Here is a 20,298-nt window from a genome sequence, read left to right as displayed (position 1 = left end):
TGTAAGTTATACATATATGTGAGCAGAACCAAAATTTGGAGAAGATCAGCTCTATTCTTGACACCACTACTTTGCTGGGAGTCTCACTGAGTGATCTGGAGCCCTTTGTTTCACTGACACATTAGCACACTGTTAAGAGATTTGAGAAATCTACACATATCAACTTGGCCTCTAGCATGTTAGAGTCCAAGTTCTTGTTGCTATGGAGACTGACAGAAAAGCATCTTCTTTTCCAACACGATTGTGTTTACATCACATTTCATAATTGGATCATAGATCATGTTCCTTAAAAATAGCTATTCCAGTTATCTCCCTAGATCCACTATTTTCCTAAGGCTTTAAAGCATCATTTTATAATAGTCACTAAGACTATACGTCCAATTTCAAATTGTGTTTTGTAACATCGACATCCTTTAACTTCTTTTAATATCTTTTAACTTTCTCATTTGCAACTTCCTCAAAAAAGTCTAGTAACTTTCTCTGAAATATTGAAGAGTCCCATTATTCTCAGATAGGCATTGTTACAGGGTAAAGTATACTGAGGTAAAAAACAAACTCCAAACCACATTGGTTCAAATTTATTTCTTGTTCAAGCAAACGCCTAATATTAGTTAGCTCGAGGGGGCACCACTACCTGGAATGTCATTGACTAGCTATGCTCCATTTGAAGAGCAGAGAGCAGGCAATTGTTTTGGCTCAAAAGATATACACATCATTTCTGTTTACATTTCATTAACTAGAACTAATTCCATTGATACAATTAATTTCAAGAGATAAAAAAGTATAATTTTCTGTGTACTCCAGAAGTAACAGAAAACTAGATACTGGTAAGCACTAGTAATATCTACCACAGCACACAAACATTAATAGGAAAATTTTGTCTCCTCTTTCCTTTGCTTAAGATTGAATGCCAATATATCCCCAATTAAATGTGTCATACAATAACCAAGCAAACACATACAGGTAATGAAATGTTTTCTGCTGAAAAACAGAGAGACTCTCAGTTGTTTTCTAGGTTATATTTGAGGAAGCTCCCAGATAAGTTTTAAATTTGTGTCACTAGATCAGTGAAGGCTCTTTCAGTCAAATAAATAGAATAGTAATAACAGGTTGTTCTTTAATTAAGAGTTGCTTTACTTAGATAAACAACAAGGACCTACTATACAACACAGGGAACTAAATTCAGTATCTTGTAATAACCTATAATGGAAAAGAATCTGAAAAAGAATATATAAATATATATGTATGTATAACTGAATCACTTTGCTGTACACCTGAGACTAACACAACATTGCAAATCAACTATACTTCAATTTTAAAAAAGAGTTGCTTTACTACTTTCCTAAATGGCTATGAAAACTCAGGGTTCTATCAGAAATTCACACAAGGAAACCTACATGAGTAATACCCTATGGTAAAGTTATTCTTTAGTCCTCTGAATTGGTGTTATCATTATATCTTTTCATCGACAGTTGATTCAACAGAAACACACTGATAGAATTGCCAGACCATCCCAATATCTGACTGTACAGTCTCTTTTCTTCCTCTTCATGATCATAAATAGTACTTGACCATCATTTCTCGAAAGCAAGACATAAGCAAAGGCTGTATACTTCACTTTTTGACATAGAAAAACAAAGTCCATTTAAACTGCTGGCAAAACCATTATGCTTTTTCATTTTAATACATATGTATTGTTGATATTAGTCTTGCATTTTGTGGACACAGGTTTCTAAACTGGAATATATCCAACTAATTAATGATTTGTGGGACATTTTTTGATTATTTTCCGGTTCTCAAGCCTCTATGCATAGGCAGATTTGTAGCTCTCATGAGAGTTTTACTGATAATAAATAAGTAGATTAATTAAAATAAACCCTCAAGAATAGTGAGGCTCTCTCAAAAGAAAAAAAAAAATATGCCACTCAAAAGCTTGTCCTGTGAGGTGTAGATTTTAAATGTATGTAACTTTTGGAGATCAACGATTTTTGTGCTCTTTGCCTGGGAGTACTTATATATGGGCCTCTTCTCATCTTTGAATAGAGGGACTAAATGGATATGACAGTTATGTGTCCAAGTGAGACCAATGCCACATTCCAAATGAGCAATTTGTGATGAGTTGAATAAAAGGAGTATTTACAGGAGTTAGTAGAGTGTAGGGAAACCACAAAGGATGGAACAGCCCATCCCACTCTGGGGCAATGTCAACAGAAGTTCACTACCACTCATAGGTCCTCAGGGCCAGAGTAGAGAATGATTACAGAATCTTGAGTCAGAGAAAGCTGGATGGAGAAAGCCATGTGACAGGAGCCATGATCTTTCGTTGGTACTTTCTGTGACCTGCCCACTTCAACCCTGCAGGGAAGCAGCCAGAGAAACACATGCCCTGACCTCCCTCTCCTGCCTCCCTCTGATTTGATGGTGTTCTTCAATGGCCAAACCCAGCCAGAAGCCAAAGAGCCAATGAGCCTATTGATGGAGATCATACAAGCCAGCCTCCAAGGGGCAGAGTTGGTTGGAAAGTGGATCTATTTTAGAGATAACAAATGGAAATATTTAGTAAAATGAGTTACTATGTATACAAACAAGTATAGGATAATTCAAATTAAACCATTGGTTATTAATTATTCATTCCTAGAAATTAGCCAGTTGCTGGTAGCTAGTTATTAACTGCCCACTAACTGATTGTTTCAGAATTACTCGTTATTTTTTAAAAACCCCATACCTCCTAAAAGTTTGTAAGTTGATGCAAACTTTCAAAAACATTTAGCTCTGCCATTTTTCATTTCATCAATAGGAAAATTAAGTTCAATAATTAATCCAATCCAACAACTATGAATGACATTGGAATTTTTTTTTAGGATCCTAAAGTTGGAAAGGTTGGCAGAAGCCTTTTGCTTTCCTATCCTCTCCCTGCTAACATGAATTTCCCCTTTTTAAAAAATGAGAACACCACAGATCTTTCAAAAGGGCTCCAATTCCTTTAACATTCATTCTAACTCCAATCTCCTGTGAATCTCCTTGACTCTTCCGCGATGAATCCCAATTCCTAAGTCCCTTTTCTGCACTTCAACACCTGCTTTCCAACCTTGCCATTCAGCATTTGGTTTTATAAAGTTTTATATTATTTTCATGTGCCCATTTCTTCCTTCCGCAAATAGAGCACACGACTCCTAAAAACTTGGATTACATCACCAAAAAAATTCTGTGAATTGCCTCAAAATTATTCTTATTATTTTTAAAGTATTCAGACTTTACTGAAGTGCAATAGAGAATGCTCCGTATCTCAAGTAACTCAATGTTCAGAACTAGAAAATAAATAAACATGAACTTGGGGAGGCTTGGATTTTTTTTAATCTTCTTATTAGAGAACAATAAGGCACCTAGAGAAATGAGGACCAACACTTTCCATTCACTTGTGCACAATTAGAAATGAACACAATATACATAAATCAATACTCAATTAGTCTTTATATGTAAATCAGTTGATTTATATATAAATCAATACTAAATTAGTCAAATTTCCTTTTTGTGCTAATATAACCACAGGATAGGATAGGATTTGAAATAATCAATTGTTAAAACTAAGGGGTAAAAGAATTGTCCTGAAACAAATAATTATGCAACTTTACCTTCATACTGTTACAGTTTCATAATGTGGTAGAAACATGAAATCTGAGAATTGAGAGCTATCTTAGAGGACACCTACTCTGACTTTCACCCAATGTGAGAATTTTCTTACTGAGGTTACTGGCAAGAAATTATTTTACCTGAATATTTTCTGTAGTAAGAATCTCAGGGCTTCCCTGGTGGTGCAGTGGTTGAGAATTTGCCTGCTAATGCAGGGGACACGGGTTCGAGCCCTGGTCTGGGAGGATCCCACATGCCGCGGAGCAACTAGGCCCGTGAGCCACAACTACTGAGCTTGCGCGTCTGGAGCCTGTGCTCCGCAACAAGAGAGGCCACGATAGTGAGAGGCCTGCGCACCGCGATGAAGAGTGGCCCCCACTTGCCGCAACTAGAGAAAGCCCTCGCACAGAAACGAAGACCCAACGCAGCCAAAAATAAATAAATAAATAAAATATTTTAAAAAGACACAGATAACAAAACTTAAAAAAAAAAAAAAAAAAAAATCTCACCATGCTCCAGAGAAATCTATGGCAATGCTTCCCAGACCTGGTTGTGCTTTCAAATTCTCTGGGAATATATTTTTTACATGATTATAAATATGTGTAATAAATTAATATATAAAATAATGAATAAATATTTTTAAAATAACCTTTCCTGTAGCCCATCATGGACTGACTCTCAGAACCCCTAGAGTTGGCACTGGGCATCTCTATTTTTAAAAATTCTCCAAATGTTCCTAATGACAGCAAACCATGCAAACAGTGGCCGACTTCATTTCTCAATTGCTTTAGCTATTAGAAACCTCTTCACTATATTTAGCTGATATAACTCTGTAAAACCTGTTATTCATTTTTCCTACTTCTTTTGCTCTTGATTAGAACAGAAAAAGCCACCTAACTGCTCTTTTTTAATGAAATACTTTAAATTTTGAAGGTAGCTAATCTCTCTCTTCCTCCCCACTCTGTAGCATATTTTCTCCTTCTGTAAATGTTCTCTCTTCCTTGAAACTTTACTCAAGTGATGTGAGATCCAGACTCTTCATCATCACAATCAACTTCTTTTGCCTCTGCCCCCCCTCTTAACCCAGTTTCTCAAAGACAATGACAAATGATCCCAGTGTTCTACAGATGATACTTCCAGAACAGAGGTTGTCCATCATAATGTTTCAGCTTATAAAAACACCTCAGGGTCTTGTATTCCTTCTCTCTGTTCAGAAACCTCTTTCCCAAGACATCTGCGTGGGCAGCTCTCTTCCCTCCCTCAAGTCTATGCTCAAATGTCAGCTTCTCAATGAGTTCCTCCTTGACCAGCCTTTTTAAAATAGCAGCCCCCTCTCCCCAAAATTACTTCCAAATTTGTTTTCCCTCAAAATCCTATCAAACCCCTACTACACCACATGGTTTATTTATCTACATTTTCATTGTCTCTACCCCCGCCCCCCATTAGAAAGTCAGTTCTAGGAGGACAAGAATCTTTATCTGCTTTTCCCTTTGTTATCGATTGGCACATGGTAGACACATATTTATGGTTGATGAATGAATAAAAGATGCTTGGATTATGCATTATGTCCATTTTAACCATTAAGCATTAGGACTTTGAATAGAAGAGGGAAATGGGATTTCAGTTTTGCGTTTGAAGAGACTTTAGAAATCCTGATATGGACATGCTGCTATTGCAGATGAGTAAACTGAGGTCCAGAGAAAATCATACATGCAGCAAGTGACTTGGAAACAAGACCTCAGTCCAGCCCAGGAGGGTTAGCTTTCCAAGCAGACCATCCTTGGTCTCTATTGAAAAGATTTCCTCTCTGAAATATCAGAAGCCTACCTCAAGATGTGAGCCTTTGAGTCCTTAAATTGGCCAGATAGATACTTAAATCTAAGGCTTGATTAAATCGTGGACAGCTAATTTTAGGATAGGATAATTTCAGAAAGAGCTTTTCAAGAAAGCCTGATAAAATATACTCTATGTTTATTCAAGGGGAAATTATTCATTTCCCATATGTTTTCCCATATATGTTTCCCATGCATGACTATTGCACATGTTAGCATTTTCAAATCTTAAAACAAACCAAAAAAAAGGAGTGCATAGTAAAGCAAATAAAATGATAAAGAGTGTTAAGGAGAGACAGGGGCTTGAGAAATTCACTGGTAATTTACTGACCTTTTCAATGTATCTTTAAAATCAAATCAAATCACTGGTACAAGATACCGTTACTACAGTCCTGTGCTGGCCTCAGTTGGTGATCTGCAAGTTCACTTTCTAAATTGAATCTCCTTAGCCTTGGAGATGAAGAGTTGTGTTCAAATAACATTTATTAAAGAGTTTCTTAGGGAAATATGTGTTTATGTTTAAAGCTACAGTACCAGAAACTTGACTGGGGAAGGTGTCTGCCAGTGATTAAAAGAAGACTCTTTCTAGAGCCCTGACAGACACTTTAGGTACCATGGCTCCATGAAAGTGTTCTTCTAGACCTCGCTGGGTCAGTCTTTCTCACTGCAATGTTCATGGCTCAGCTTCTCTGAAAGTGAAGGAAGAGTCTCTGCAATAATTCAGTAAGAACCTAACCTCTTGGCAGGCTTTTTTGGATATTGATTGGCAGTGGTTAAAAATGGGTCATTGAAACGTACAATAACCAAAGATAAAGAAGAAACAATTGATGAAAATTAGTTCTTTTTTTCATGTAAAATATTTGGGTTTTTTAAAATTAAAGGCACATAGGTATTGTTATAAAAATAAGACTCTAGTGTGCATACTGAATATTTTGTTTTTCCTTTTTAACCATGAGCTAAACATATAGAAATTTATACAACAGATATGCAAATAACTATTATTCATATTAGGCAAATAATAACATGTTCCCATATTTCAGATGCTTTAAATAAATTTAAAACGTTATATCCTTTAAAGGTCTTCTTTCTTATTTCATGAAATGATAGAACTCTAGGGTTAGAAAAAAAATTCAAGAGGAAATTAGAAGTGAGAAAAAAATCACTGTAGAAATTGACTAAATTAGAAGCAACACAAGAGCAAATAAACAAATTGTCAAAACAGATGGTGAAAAAGAAGGAAAATGTAAAGCATCAAATCTAGATGAAGAAGATTTTTTAGGGAAGGTGACAAATATTTAAGATACCCAAAAAAGATCAAACATACAAAAAATACAAGTCTCTGAAGAAGAAAGCCAAGTTTAGGCTTTCTACACTAACAAACACTAAAATTGATAATCCAATAAAATTCTCCTGAAATTTTTTTTTAAATGAAACTACATATTGAAATTATGTGCTATAGTGAAATTACTAGACTTTAAAGTAAGAGAAAAAAAAAATCCTTTGGGCAACTAGCCAAAAAAGATCTCATAAAGGACTTGCAAGGGAAAAATCTAGACTATCATTAGACTTTTAGACAGCAACACTTTATGCAAGAAGATGGAATTACATACAAAATATATAAGACTCTTGAGAAAGTAAATTGTAAACTAAGGAATTTTTATTCAGCAAAAATTATCGTCAAGTATCAAACTGTTATCAATACGAAAGAACTCAGGCAATATTATTCCCATATACACTTCCTGAAGAATGTCCTAGAGAACAAGATTCAGAAAACCAAGATGACTTGAAAAAAACTGTTGTAGGACAAGTTCATCAGCATTAAATATGTACTTATTTATAGTACCAAATCTAAATGAAAGTCAAATGGGAGAGAGTATACGTTGTCAAGGGCCATATGCCCTGACAATGTAAATAGAGCAGAACCATTTTTTAAAGAAGGGAGTGAAGAGAGAATGATAATAGAATATGCCAAAAAAATTTTTTTAACTGTTTTCAGTAATCATAATTTGTCATGTAGACTGTACTGATATGCTGAGACTTGCATGAGTGATGGGAGGGAGGGTAAAGCAAATGAATGTAGACGCACCTCAGAAATATTGCAGGTTCAGTTCCAGACAACTGCAATAAAGCAAATATTAGAATACAGTCACACAAGTTTTTTGATTTCCCAGTCCATATAAAACTTTTGTTTGCACTATACTGTAGTCTATTAAGTGTGCAATAGCATTATGTCTAAGAAAAAGAATGTACATGCCTTAATTTTAAAACATACTTTATTACTAAAAAATGCTAACCATTATCTGACAATGCAGGGTTGCCACAAATCTTCAATTTGTAAAACAAAACAAACAACAACAACAAAAAACGCTATACCCATGAAGCATGATAAAGCAGAGTGCAGTAAAATGGTGTATGCCTATAATTATGGCATATCCTAATTATATCATTCTCTGTACCTCAAAAACCAGAATTCACAGTGTAGAATAAAGGAGATATAAATATAATATGGAAAAATGTTAAGTAAGAACCCTATAGTCCTGAAATGGAGTTAAAAACACTAGTATGAGCTGATGTACTATCATAAACATGCATACATCTCCAAGCTCTTTTAACAGAAAAGGAATAAAAACAGTGGCTAGCCCAATAACAGTAAATATTTCTGTGCCTCAGGTATGGTCTTGAAATACAATTTCCCACTAAAGGAAACCAGAGTTTCTTGTATGAATGGCTGTTTCCAATTCTGGGGCATGAAATATACATGATGAGTCTGGAACACCTTTGTGTTCAGAGCACAGCAAGAAAGCTATCAAACCCTGTTAGTATGATTTTGAAAGAACTCAGGAGCCAATATGAAGAGTCTCCCAGTGGCCAAAGATGGGATAATTTGAGCTTCAGTAAAGGTAAGAAATACAATGGATTAAAACACATAAAATAGATAACAAATGCTCCAAAATGGCAACACAGAAAGCACCTGAATTTCCCTCCTCCAATGGATGACGCACTGTATGTACAGCTACACACAGAATAATTCCCTCTGAGAGAAATACAGAAACTAGCTGGGTGACTCCTACCCAGAAGGTGAATGAAAAAATGCCCACAGAGAAACAGGTAGGGGCCGCTGAGACACACTTTTGTGTCACACATAAACCCCATCCCTGACATAGCATCAGACGATCAGGAGGGAACCCCCAACTTGCAGCTTCTCCCTGAGACTGAAGGGTTTGGACCACGCATCTAGTGCCCCCAACTTGTAAGGTTCCTACCTGAGGGATGGGCCCCCCAAACACCTAGCTCTGTAAGCCAATGGGACTTGTGTTCAGAAGCCCCATGGGACTATAGTAAACAAAGAAGCAGTTTTTAAAGAACGCAGAAGCACCCCCATGGCTATATACCCAGGCTCAGCAAAAACGTCCATCTCTCAGTTTCTCCCTCAAAGGGATTGGACTTCATACTTTCCCAGCTGCTGCCTGGGTGTCAGTTTCTAATCCGCCTGCATCTAGGTGCTCACTGACGTTGTCTGCTTTGAGACACGGACAGGTCTCAAATTCAGGGAGCCGCTAAGAACAAAGACCCTAAACCCTCAAGGTGCTACCAAAAGTCTGTTAGAACTAATAAATGAATTCAGTATAGTTGCATGGTACCAAAATCCTTTACATTTCTATGGACTAACAATGAACTATCAGAAAGAGAAATTAAGAAAACAACCCCATTTACAATAGTATAAATAGAATAGAATAGAATACCTAGGAATAAAGTTAACCAAGGAGCTACAAGACTTGTATACAGAAAACTACAAAACAGTGTTGAAAGAAAGAAGATCTAAACAAATGAAAAACTCCAACTCTAAACTTGCCAAAGGAATTGAAAAAAGTGGGTTAGAGTCAATTTTAGGCTCTTACTGAAAGATCAGTATATGAAGAGTTAACCAAAGGGACTAGATCCATAAGAATAGGAACTATATCCGTAAGAATAAGAATTATTGATCTGACTCTGAGAGCTGGAACCAAGAGCACCATGAGTCCTGTATATGTTAAATCTTGACAAGCACTGCCCTATGCAATTGGTATTCTGAAAGGAGACAGACTTTTGTCTGGTGTTCATGATAGTGGTGAGGATCCCTTAGCCAGAAAGCAGTTCGGATACTAATCAAACTTTGTCACAGGAAGCAGGAATGAAGAAGAGGAAAGCAATCAAAGGGTTGATAAATAATGGATTAGCATAGTACAGCTAAAGTAATACAGTTGTGTCCAATGACCTGAGCTTGCAGAAATTCAGTGAAACCACTGGAGTAACTGCTATCAAGACTATAATTGGTCATTTTGTATTGGTCATGCTAGACTTGTATTCTTCTCTTATTATAATTTGAGAGGCATTAGATGCACCTGCAAAAGCAAAGCCCTTGACTATTCCTATGTGACCTCAGATAAGCCACTTCACCCCCCAACATTCTAGTCTCTACAGCTGTAGGCAAAGATTTATAACTTTCATCAGTAATGGGCCTGAGATCTTCATTTGTCTGAAATTTATGCAAGTGCCGAGTATGATTATTATTTTAGCTGAGAAATAAAAAGATTGTCACTTGTTTTTGAATGCTTTGTGAAGCAAAAGACACAAGGATGAAATTATGCCGATCATCTTTTTTGTTTTGCCTGCTGATGGAGTTTGATTGAACTTGTCTGAATCTCATGATAAATATGCAACATAACAAAGGATTAAATGAAAGACCATTTAATTACCTGAATCAGAGTTTGTAAAAATGTATATGTGCTCATGGCAGGGGGAGAGGATTGGTGTAATTAGTATCCCTGAATTTAGAAAAATTGTGTCTGGCAGGAAAATGTGTACATGTTTGGCAAAAATTGAGTGACAGGTCAAGAACTCCTCAAGCTAAGAAGATTATATCAACAGATGCATTCCCCATCTGCTCACTGAATGCACAGAAATGGAAATCACATTTTTTCTCTATCAACTGAAGTTTCGGTTATACTCAGAGTCCATGAATCATACCATACCAATTGCTAAGATTGAGAAACGTAAAACGAGAATAACAGAAGACGAAAGGAAGCTATTTTCTATGTGAAACAAAAGATATTGTCAAAGACACATTCTGGGCTTCATTATGAAACTCACACTCCTGTTTGCAAAAGGCACAATTCAAAGACACACTAAAAAAGCAAGTCTGTGCTTGTACCAAAATGCACATATAAAAGCTGGCCATGAAAGTGTTATTGGGACCACAGGTCACCAACATCACAGATGGATTCTTTAAACCATGTAATAACACAGTGTTTTCAAAATCTCCTATTTTGAAGTGGTAGGGACTTCCATGAAACACCGAGATCATATGAGACATTTTTACCTGCTAGATGCATAGTGATACTTACTTCTGTGTCTTGTAGTGCTATTTCAGGGAGATTGAAGAAAGTTATTTAAGTTCAAATGAAAATAACAAACTCATAGTAAGAAATTAGCCATGCAATTTACCATTTATTAAATTACTCATGTATCAACAAACATTTATAGATGGCAGGATTTGTGTAAGGCCTTGAGCTACTATAAAGAACGATAAAGACCACCGTACCCACACCCACCCCTGCCCCACATTGGTACTTACTCAATTCTTACCAACACCAAGCTGCACATCGTTGTATTTTGACTCACTCATCCTTTATAGAAAATTCTTAATCCATCTGACTGCAATTTCTCAAACCTTAGACTCATACAGGATACAGGATCTTCATCAAAATTTTTCAAAAGCTCTGGTTATTGCTGTTACTATTTGCTACTGGAAAGATCCACACAAGGCAATGCTAAAACGTGGAGACTCTGTTTCTTCCAATATTAATTATGTAAAAGTGTTAACAGGAATGGTTTGCCTCTCCATGCTGAGGCTGAAGAGGAGTTACAGAGATAACTGGCTTTTATTTTCTTTGGACTCAGTGTTTCCTGAGTTAGTGTTCCCTACCACAAAGTTTCAACTAAGCTTAATGCCTGTGTTGCATTATCAAATCCAGACACCTGAAATTCTGACATAATACCAATCCTGTGGGGAATAAACTTTAACATCCATCATATTATTTAATCGTCACAACAAAGCCCTTGTTGAAATATGACTCAGGAGGATGAGAAGTACTGTCACATGAATGAAACAAATTAAACGTGAAAGGAGAAACCCAGGTACTCTGGAAATGTAGGCGACAGTGATTTATTTCTGCACCAAACAGAAGTTCGGAGGAAACCTGGATATGGCAGAAATAGAAAAATTGTGGCACTCTGTGATTCCCTTCTTAGCGGTATGGAAAGATCAGTGGGTGGATTATCGTGGGCAGTTGACAAATCAGTTGTCACACAGGTATTTCTATTCATGATGGGAGATGCTGCTCAAAAGAGTGAATACACTGCCCGCAAACCTTCTAAACAGCTAATGACTTGTCGGTTAAATGCATGGTGTTGGGAGAACAGAGAAGGGAATAGTCTTTAGATTCTCCAAAGTTTTGGCTAGAACACTGAATTACTTGGATACACAGATGGTGTTTTCATCACTTCTTCTTCCTAACAGTTGGGACTTCGGAAAGGCTAGAGAAATCTTGGATGTGAACAATTGCCTACACAGATGGTAATGGTGAACTGGTTTGGCTAACAGTTTTAAATTCCAGACCGATGGATTCCTATCTACTGAAGAATGAGAAGGGAGAGGGAAAAAAATGGGTAAAGAAAGTGTAACTTAATACACAAGTAAAAGAATAATGTGTATTAAGTTATGGTTTCTTTATCTACTGTATTTGGAAGTAGAAATAATCAGAAGGCCACATCTAAAAGAGCCATGAAGGGACTTCCCTGGTGGCCCAGTGGTTAAGAATCCGCCTGCCAACGCAGGGGGATACGGGTTTGAGCCCTGGTCTGGGAAGATCCCACATGCTGCGGAGCAACTAAGCCCATGCGCCACATCTACTGAGCCTGCGCTCTAGAGCGTGTGTGCCACAACTACTGAAGCCTGCATGCCTAGAGCCTGAGCTCCACAACAAGAGAAGCCACAGCAATGAGAAGCCTGCGCACCACAACTAAGAGCAGCCCCCACTCGCCTCAACTAGAGAAAGCCCACGCGCAACAACGAAGTCCCAATGCAGCCAAAAATTAATTAATTAATTAATTTAAATAAATAAATAAATAAAATAGCCATGAAGCGTGGCAACTAGGGATGCAAAAGGCTTTGCCAAATTTCGGCTGATAAAACAACTCTGACTAACTTAATCGAACTTGTCACTTGGCACTCACCATGTACTCATGAGATATGGGAGTCAGTAAACAGGAGAAATTTCCCCAGGGAATCAAAACTACCCATGGAAATCAAGTTTATGCTGGGACAAGTGACAGAGCAGCAAGATAAATAGCAGAAGTCTTGGCCAAAAGAGACCTATATCTACAATTATGAAGGAAACACAGTAAAATAAAAGGGATTCTTAGTGGTGGAAATGCCACCTGCTCTTTAAAACTGGGAAACACCCAAGGATTTGATTCAGGAAATTTATATGCAAAACTTTAACAGTCATAATACTTACTTTTAACATATTTACTTGGGGTGAAGAGCGCAAGTTTCAGATTTCCCAACATAGTTTTGTAGTAGGAATCTTTCCCCCATGATGTTTATGGTAAAATCATGAGATAACATAAAATAAAAATTGAAAGCACTATGAGTACCAAGTCCTTCAAAATGGCAGGAATTGCATTCATTTATACATTCAAGATTTACTGAGTGCATGTTGTGTTCTAGGCATTGCCCAGAGTCCAGGAGACACTGAGGTAAATAATAACTTCTACCCTCATGGAACTCAGAGCCTGGTTGGGACAGACAGTCCTATCGATGCTCAAACTGCTCTTTGAGTATCAATGACCAGTCAGGAAAAAGCTCTTCAGAGGAAATGAGGGATTAGATGTTTGAAGGGAGAGAAACTTACCAGGCAGAAAGGGGCCGAGGACAAGAGACCCCATTCAGAGGTATAGCCTTCACAAGGGCAGTGTGATGTGACCCCCACTGTATTCAGACTGATGGTGTGCAAGGGGGAAAAGGCAGGAAACGGGCCATTAAAAAACCAAGTGGGAGTGCTATTCACAATAGCCAAGACATGGAAGCAACCCAAACGTCCATTGACAGATGAATGGTTAAAGAAGGTGTGGTACATATATACAATGGAATACTACTCAGCCATAAAAAAGAATGAAATAACGCCATATGCACCAACATGGATGGACCTAGAGATGATCATACTAAGTGAAGTCAGACAGAGAAAGATAAATATATGATATCACTTAAATGCCGAATCTAAAAAATGATACAAATGAACTTATTTACAAAACAGAAGTAGACCCACAGACGTAGAAAACAAACTTATGATTACCAGGGGGGAAAGGGAAGAGAGGGACATATTAGGAGTTTGGTATTAACATATATATACTACTATAAAACAGATAACCAACAAGGACCTACTGTAGAGCACAGGGAGCTCTACTCAATATTTTGTAATCACCTATAAGGGAAAAGAATCTGAAAAAAATATATAAATATATAGATGTATAATTGAATCACTTTTGTACACCTGAAACTAACACAACATTGTAAATCATACTTCAATTTTTAAAAATTAAGTTAATGATTAAAAAATAAAAACCAAGTGGGACTTGTGAAGGGCTTCGTAATACCTGCTCTGTTTTCTAACATGAGTGACAGAAGACATTTAAAAAGTGTAAACAACTGTTGAAGTAAATGGAAAAACATTGGTTCATTGGATCCGAATGATTTTTTGTTTTTATTGACCTATCTCTGCAGCATTCTGGGTTTATGTTGTATTTTGAAGACATCTCTTTAAGTGGACAGACAGTGCCTTGTTCATAAGGTAGTTGCAACAACCTTTTTTAGCAAATGCCCATCTTCTTAACTGTGCTGTGAAACAGCGTTGAGCCCTACCCCCCTTAGAAAGTAGAGACTTTGCATTCTCTGCTTTCTACATTTGATTAAGAATAAAGCCTTTCCTGTTTTAGAATGAATTTGTCAGCAAGGCGAGCAGGAAGCAGTAAACAAAAGTGCTGTGAAACTTTACTCTCTGTGGCAGTATGTTGTCACCTTCAGTGACACCAGAGTCTCTACCCTCAGGAGATGCCACCTCTCCTGTGGCAGCTGGCTTTGTCCTTACAAAGGGAGAGATCCCTTACCTAATAAGGATTAATTCCCTATGCAGCTTTAATAAGGGGCAGGGGTGTGTCCCCAGTGACACAGTGACAGAAATCTTCCCTGATGTAAATTGAACATTACCCTCTAGAGCTCAAGAAAGCTCTATTTCCTTGGGTTCTTTGCTCCTCTTAGTTCAAGCTAATATAGTAATTTTGTTTTCTGAAAATCTTAATGCTATTTACATTCCTGGATCTGGTCAAGACTCTGGAGTCCCATTCAAAGTTCATGGCCTCAGAGTTATGGTAAATGCTCAGGAAAAGTTCATTGCCAAGAACGTGGCCTTGGAAAGGTACTTCAACCATAGGAAAATATCTGTTTCTTTTGAAAGCTAGAAAAAAATAGTTCATCAGCAATATGTCTATTAACATATTGCCCAGTTCCAGATTTTCCCTTATTACAAACCTTTTTCTTTTTAAAAACATATGTTGTCTTTTTTTTATTTATTTATTTATGGCTGCGTTGGGTCTTCTTTGCTGTGTCTTCTTTGCTTCTTTGGGTTTTCTCTAGTTGCGGTGAGCAGGGGCTACTCTTCTTTGCAGACTTCTCATTGTGGTGGCTTCTCTTGCTGTGGAGCACAGGCTCTAGGCACGTGAGCTTCAGTAGTTGTGGCACATGGGCTCAGTAGTTGTGGCTCATGGGCTCTAGAGCTCAGGCTCAGTAGTTGTGGCGCACGGGCTTTGTTGCTCCGTGGCATGTGGGATCTTCCCGGACCAGGGCTCGAACCCGTGTCCCTGGTATTGGCAGGCAGATTCTTAACCACCGGGCCACCAGGGACGTCCCTGTACAAACTTTTTTGGTCTTGTTCTATTCATATAATTTGCTGTGAAGAAATTTTACTGTGTCTCCTATTTTTTTAGAGATGACACTATTTACTTATTTGATGTTGAATTACCATTTCAGACAACTTTTTTTAAATTTTATTTTTAATTACAATGTATTAGTTTCAGGTGTACAGCAAAGTGATTCAGTTATACATACATATATATGTATATGTGTGTGTATATATATATATATATATATATAGAGAGAGAGAGAGAGAGAGAGAGAGAGTCTTTTTCAGATTCTTTTCCTTTATAGGTTATTATAAGATATTGAGTATAGTTCCCTGTGCTATACAGTAGGCCCTTGTTGTTTATTTTATATACAGTAGTGTGTATATGTTAATCCCAAGCTCCTAATTTACCCCTCCCCCCGACCCTTCCCCTTTGGTAACCATAAGTTTGTTTTCTATGTCTGTGAGTCTCTTTCTGTTTTGTGTATAAGTTGGACCTAGAGACTATCATACTAAGTGAAGTAAGTCAGACAAAGACAAATGTCATGTGACATTGCTTATATGTGAAATCAAAAAAAAAAAAAAATGAACCCATTTCAGACAACTTTTACATGAGGCTCCTTTTTGTATCATCCGTGCTCTTCACAAATTCTGACCACATTAGCAAAAATCTCTCAACTCTTAAGCAATGTCTTCTCTAATATTCTGTAATACAGCACCAAAACTAGAAGGCTTGAATTCCAGACCAAAAACTGTCATTCATGAAATAAGAGACCTTAAAATGTCATTTAACCTCTGGGCCTTAGTGTCCCCACTTTACAGGTGTGTCCCTGCTGATCTTAGTGTTGTTTGTAGATCCAATAGGGAAAACGGACCTAAAAGCTTGTTGTATTATAAATTTACTCATTTATTGGATAACATAATTGTTGCTGTGTCTAAAACACAAAGTTGCGCTTCAAAGATTATGTCTTTATTCAATGCTAAGGCCGGCTGAAAACATTCTTACTGGGAGCTGAACCCTGGTGAATTTGATACAGGCATTAACTTAGACAACCTACAGGAAGGGGACGGTTAATATATCCTTCAAACATCTCATTTAGTATCAACTTTCCCTTCTGAAATTTTGATAGAAGGGCTAATCAACTCAAGATAGAACCCCTGGGTGCATGTCTGCTGTGCTGAGATCCAGAGATGATTTGTGTCACCCGTGTACTTTAGAATTGAGTTTTGGCAAGTTATGAAATTGACAACCTGCAGTGAAAATTTCAAAACACATAGACTCTTTCTCAGATTCACTGTTTCACTTCTTAAATGTGAGTCTCAGAGATAAGTTTTTGTTGCCAAAAGTTTTAGATCTGCTGAAAAGCCTGGGCAAGTATTCGATAGGGTCCCTCGAGTTCCATGCTAGCAGCAAGGCAGAAATAGTTTTGGCCTGGCAATTTCAAGGCAGGTGTTACCAGTTGGTTGCCTGAACCATGGAAAAACCTCCTTCTGGTCTTTTAAAAATGCCTGATTTGAGCGACACTACCTCCTGATGGGCCTGCCGTGGAGAATTAGTTTCAGAATGCACTTATAGGAAGTGGACTGAATGAAGTTACTGGATGAGTTAGGAATGTATACTTAAATATTGAAAAAAGTCTGCCCAAAACAGCAATCTTGGTTTTGGCTTCATTGAACCTGAACTGCCCTTTTGTCTTGTTTTGTTTTGTTTTCCGATGGTATTTAGCCAGTGGGTTCAGCTGCTTATATTGGAGTTTGTGGTTCATGATAGTAAAATCAGGGCATGGGAAGGCCTTTATAAAATACAGTCTTATAGCAATGAAGGCAAAATATTACACTGTGTGTTAGCGTTATGAATCTAACCAAAGACTAGAAAATATATGTGTGGCCTGCTTTCTGAAATATAGGTTTTCCTCACTTTGAAGAATAGAAACCATCCAGAAAAGCTGGATATAAGTCAAGTTCAATTTTCTGGTGGTCTTCCATGGTTAAAAAAGTGATGTGGTTATTAGGAAAATAAATCCTCCGGTGAATTACAGTATTGGTTTAAGTGTAAAGCGGATAATGAAGACTCTTCAGCGGTTCTTGCGAGTTTGAGGGTCAAGTCTCCCTTGAAAGTCTTATACAAACTAAATGTCTCACCTAGAAAAGTGAATGAAGAACACACTGCACAATTGGGGTTGTAATTCCGTGGGGTTCCGGTTCACTGATGAACCCCAGCCCTCCAGGGTTCCCCACAATGCTTATGTGGACTGAGCCGCCTTGAAGATCTTTTCGTTTCTAACTCTCATTTTGCAGCTTTCCCTTTTCTATAGACAAATCCTAGCAAATCTGGTGTGAGTTCTTTCTTACCACCCTCCCTACCCCTGAAGGCCAGTATGTCTCTGAATAAGTGTTGATCTTGACCAGAAATGGCAGGAGTGAGAGCTGTCATTTACTGGGTGTCTACCCTGGGCAGGCAGCGTGCTGAGTGCGTTATATACAATACTACTCACGTCTCCACATTGTTTTGAGGTGTCTTGGATGGCGGGTGTGCACCACAGAGCATTCCTCTAACTCAGAGGAAGGGAAGCAAAAGACACTGTCTGTATTTCAGAGATACAAGAGATGATGGACCCACACTTCTAATTTTGTCCAAGAACCCCCAAATCACTGATTAAGAATGTCAGACTGAGACAAATAGCATATGATATCACTTATATGTGAAATCTAAAAACATGATACAAATGAACCTATTTATAAAACAGAAATAGACTCACAGTCATAGAAAACAAATTCGTGGTTACCAAAGGGGAAACAGGGGAGATAAATTAGGAGTTTGGGACTGACATATACACACTACTGTATATAAAATAGGTAATCAACAAGGACCGACTGTATAGCACAGGGAACTCTATTCAATATTTTGTAATAACCTATAAGGGAAAAGAATCTGAAAAGGACTATATATATATATGTATAGCTGAATCACTGTGCTGTACACCTGAAGCATTAGAAATCAACAATACTTCAATTAAAAAAATGTATGTACAAATTTTTTAAAAAGAAGGCCAGACTATGTGTGTCTCTCTAGGTTCCCGCAGAATGAGAGGATGGCTTTAGATCAGGTGCTTAGCCTTCCCACTCACCCTTTGGGCTTGGCTGGAGTTGGAGGTGAAGCAGCCTTCCAGACCTTCTTACTGAGAAATCTCACTTCCCTTCCTCACTGCTCTGAAATCACTGCCGTGCCCCTCTGACTGCTGCCTTTTGCTTTGCTTTGTCCACACAGGTAACGACACTGACTCAGGAGGTGTCCCAGTTAGGTAAAGACATGAGGGCTGTGATGCAACTTCTAGAACACGTCGTGTCCCCCCAGCAGCCCGCTCGGTTTTGCTCTCTGCACACCACCTCTGTGTGTCCCTCCAGCTTACAGACCAGGATGACCTGGAGCACGCACCAACCCTGTCTACACTTGCAAGCAGGTGGAGCCGCTTATACCCAAGCCCAGCTTTGTCACGGGAATGTCACCCCTGACATATGGAGTGTGGATCCCTCCTCTGTGGGGAGCAGCCCCCAGCGAACTGGCGCTTACGAGCAAAATCCCGCAGGCGGTGAACTGTATCATTCTCCGAACCTTGATTATTCACCTGCCCACTACCAGGTTGTCCAAGAAGGTCATCTGCAGTTTCTAAGGTGCATCTCTCCACAGTCAGACACGACGCTGATGCCTCTGCAGTCCATCTCGGCCACTCTCTCGTCCTCTGTCTGCTCCTCCTCAGAAACATCTTTGCACCTGGTTCTCCCAAGCAGATCGGAGGAGGGCAGCTTGGACCAAGGAGCCATGAGTTCCTTTAGTCTGGAAAACCTGCCAGGATCTTGGGACCAGGAAGGAAGGGCATCCATCTCTACTGAACCCTCGGAGAACTTTCCCCTGGAAGTTGTCAAAAGCCCAGCAGAAGTGAAAGATACTAAAGCCATAAACGTATGATATTAGGGCACGTGAGGCAGCCGCCAGTTTCAGCTCCACCACTGCATGACAGCCCTGGTTTGCCTTTCTTGCCTCTGGCAGCGTGAAGACTGGGCAAGGCTGGGAGACCTGCGGAAGAGAGGAGCCGGGGAAAGGCAGAAACACCTCCAGACTGTAGCAGACACTTCCTGGATCCTGGAAACAGAATAGGAACATTTTCCTGTACAGGCATTAACTTCCTGGTCTGTTTGACAGACTTTGGTAAAAGTCCAAAGACCCTGAGGGTCTGAGCAGCTAGAAGTCCCAGACAAAGAATGTGTGGATTCATTTTGTCCTAGGTGGCTTTTGTGAAGTGCAGCAAAGTTTTTTCCTGAGTGCCTGCGTGTCACTCCTGAACAGTATCCACAGGACTGTGGGCCCTGGGAGTGCACAGCTCCAGCTGATGTATTTCTCAAATGTAGAAGGCAAAGGGGCAATTATCACTGCATGTCATCTCCTAGACAATCAGTCACACAGAGCTGGTGGCCAGTGGTCAGCTATTGCACGTTATTTGCCATGTAAATGAATATGTCTTTATTTATCAAAAAAAAGAGACGCTATTTTTATATCCTTGGTATGAAATATGTATTTAAACTATTTAAACTATTTATAAAGAAATGAATGTTTTCATTTTGGTAAAAAAAAGAAAAAAGCTTGCTGTTTTAACAAGAAATGCACTACTGTTATGTATAGTAGATCAAAAATTATTATTCAGAGGATGTAGTTTCGAAAGGAAGCCACCCCCCCCTTTATCTGCATGCAGTTTGCAACAAATGTATCCTCACGCTTCTGGATTACAGAAGAAAAGGGAGGTCATATTTTATTAATGAAATAAAAACCTGGACTGGGTGTC

The 20,298-nt window shown here is 38.4% G+C and overlaps 1 protein-coding gene across 1 annotated transcript in view; it reads left to right on the top strand.

Annotated features, from left to right (window-relative positions):
* The window catches only part of KCNH8 (potassium voltage-gated channel subfamily H member 8), a 392,473-nt gene extending 373,046 nt beyond the window's left edge, over positions 1 to 19,427 (top strand). Inside the window, exon 16 of the mRNA XM_068547302.1 lies at positions 18,729 to 19,427. Coding sequence (XP_068403403.1) covers positions 18,729 to 19,427 — 699 coding nt within the window. The remainder of the gene's footprint in view (positions 1 to 18,728) is intronic.
* Positions 19,428 to 20,298: the final 871 nt, after the last annotated feature.

The sequence above is a fragment of the Eschrichtius robustus genome, chromosome 6 (assembly GCF_028021215.1).
Source record: "Eschrichtius robustus isolate mEscRob2 chromosome 6, mEscRob2.pri, whole genome shotgun sequence".
NCBI lineage: Eukaryota > Metazoa > Chordata > Mammalia > Artiodactyla > Eschrichtiidae > Eschrichtius > Eschrichtius robustus.
Note: the sequence above shows the minus strand (reverse complement) of the source record. Positions and strands in the feature narration are given on the sequence as shown.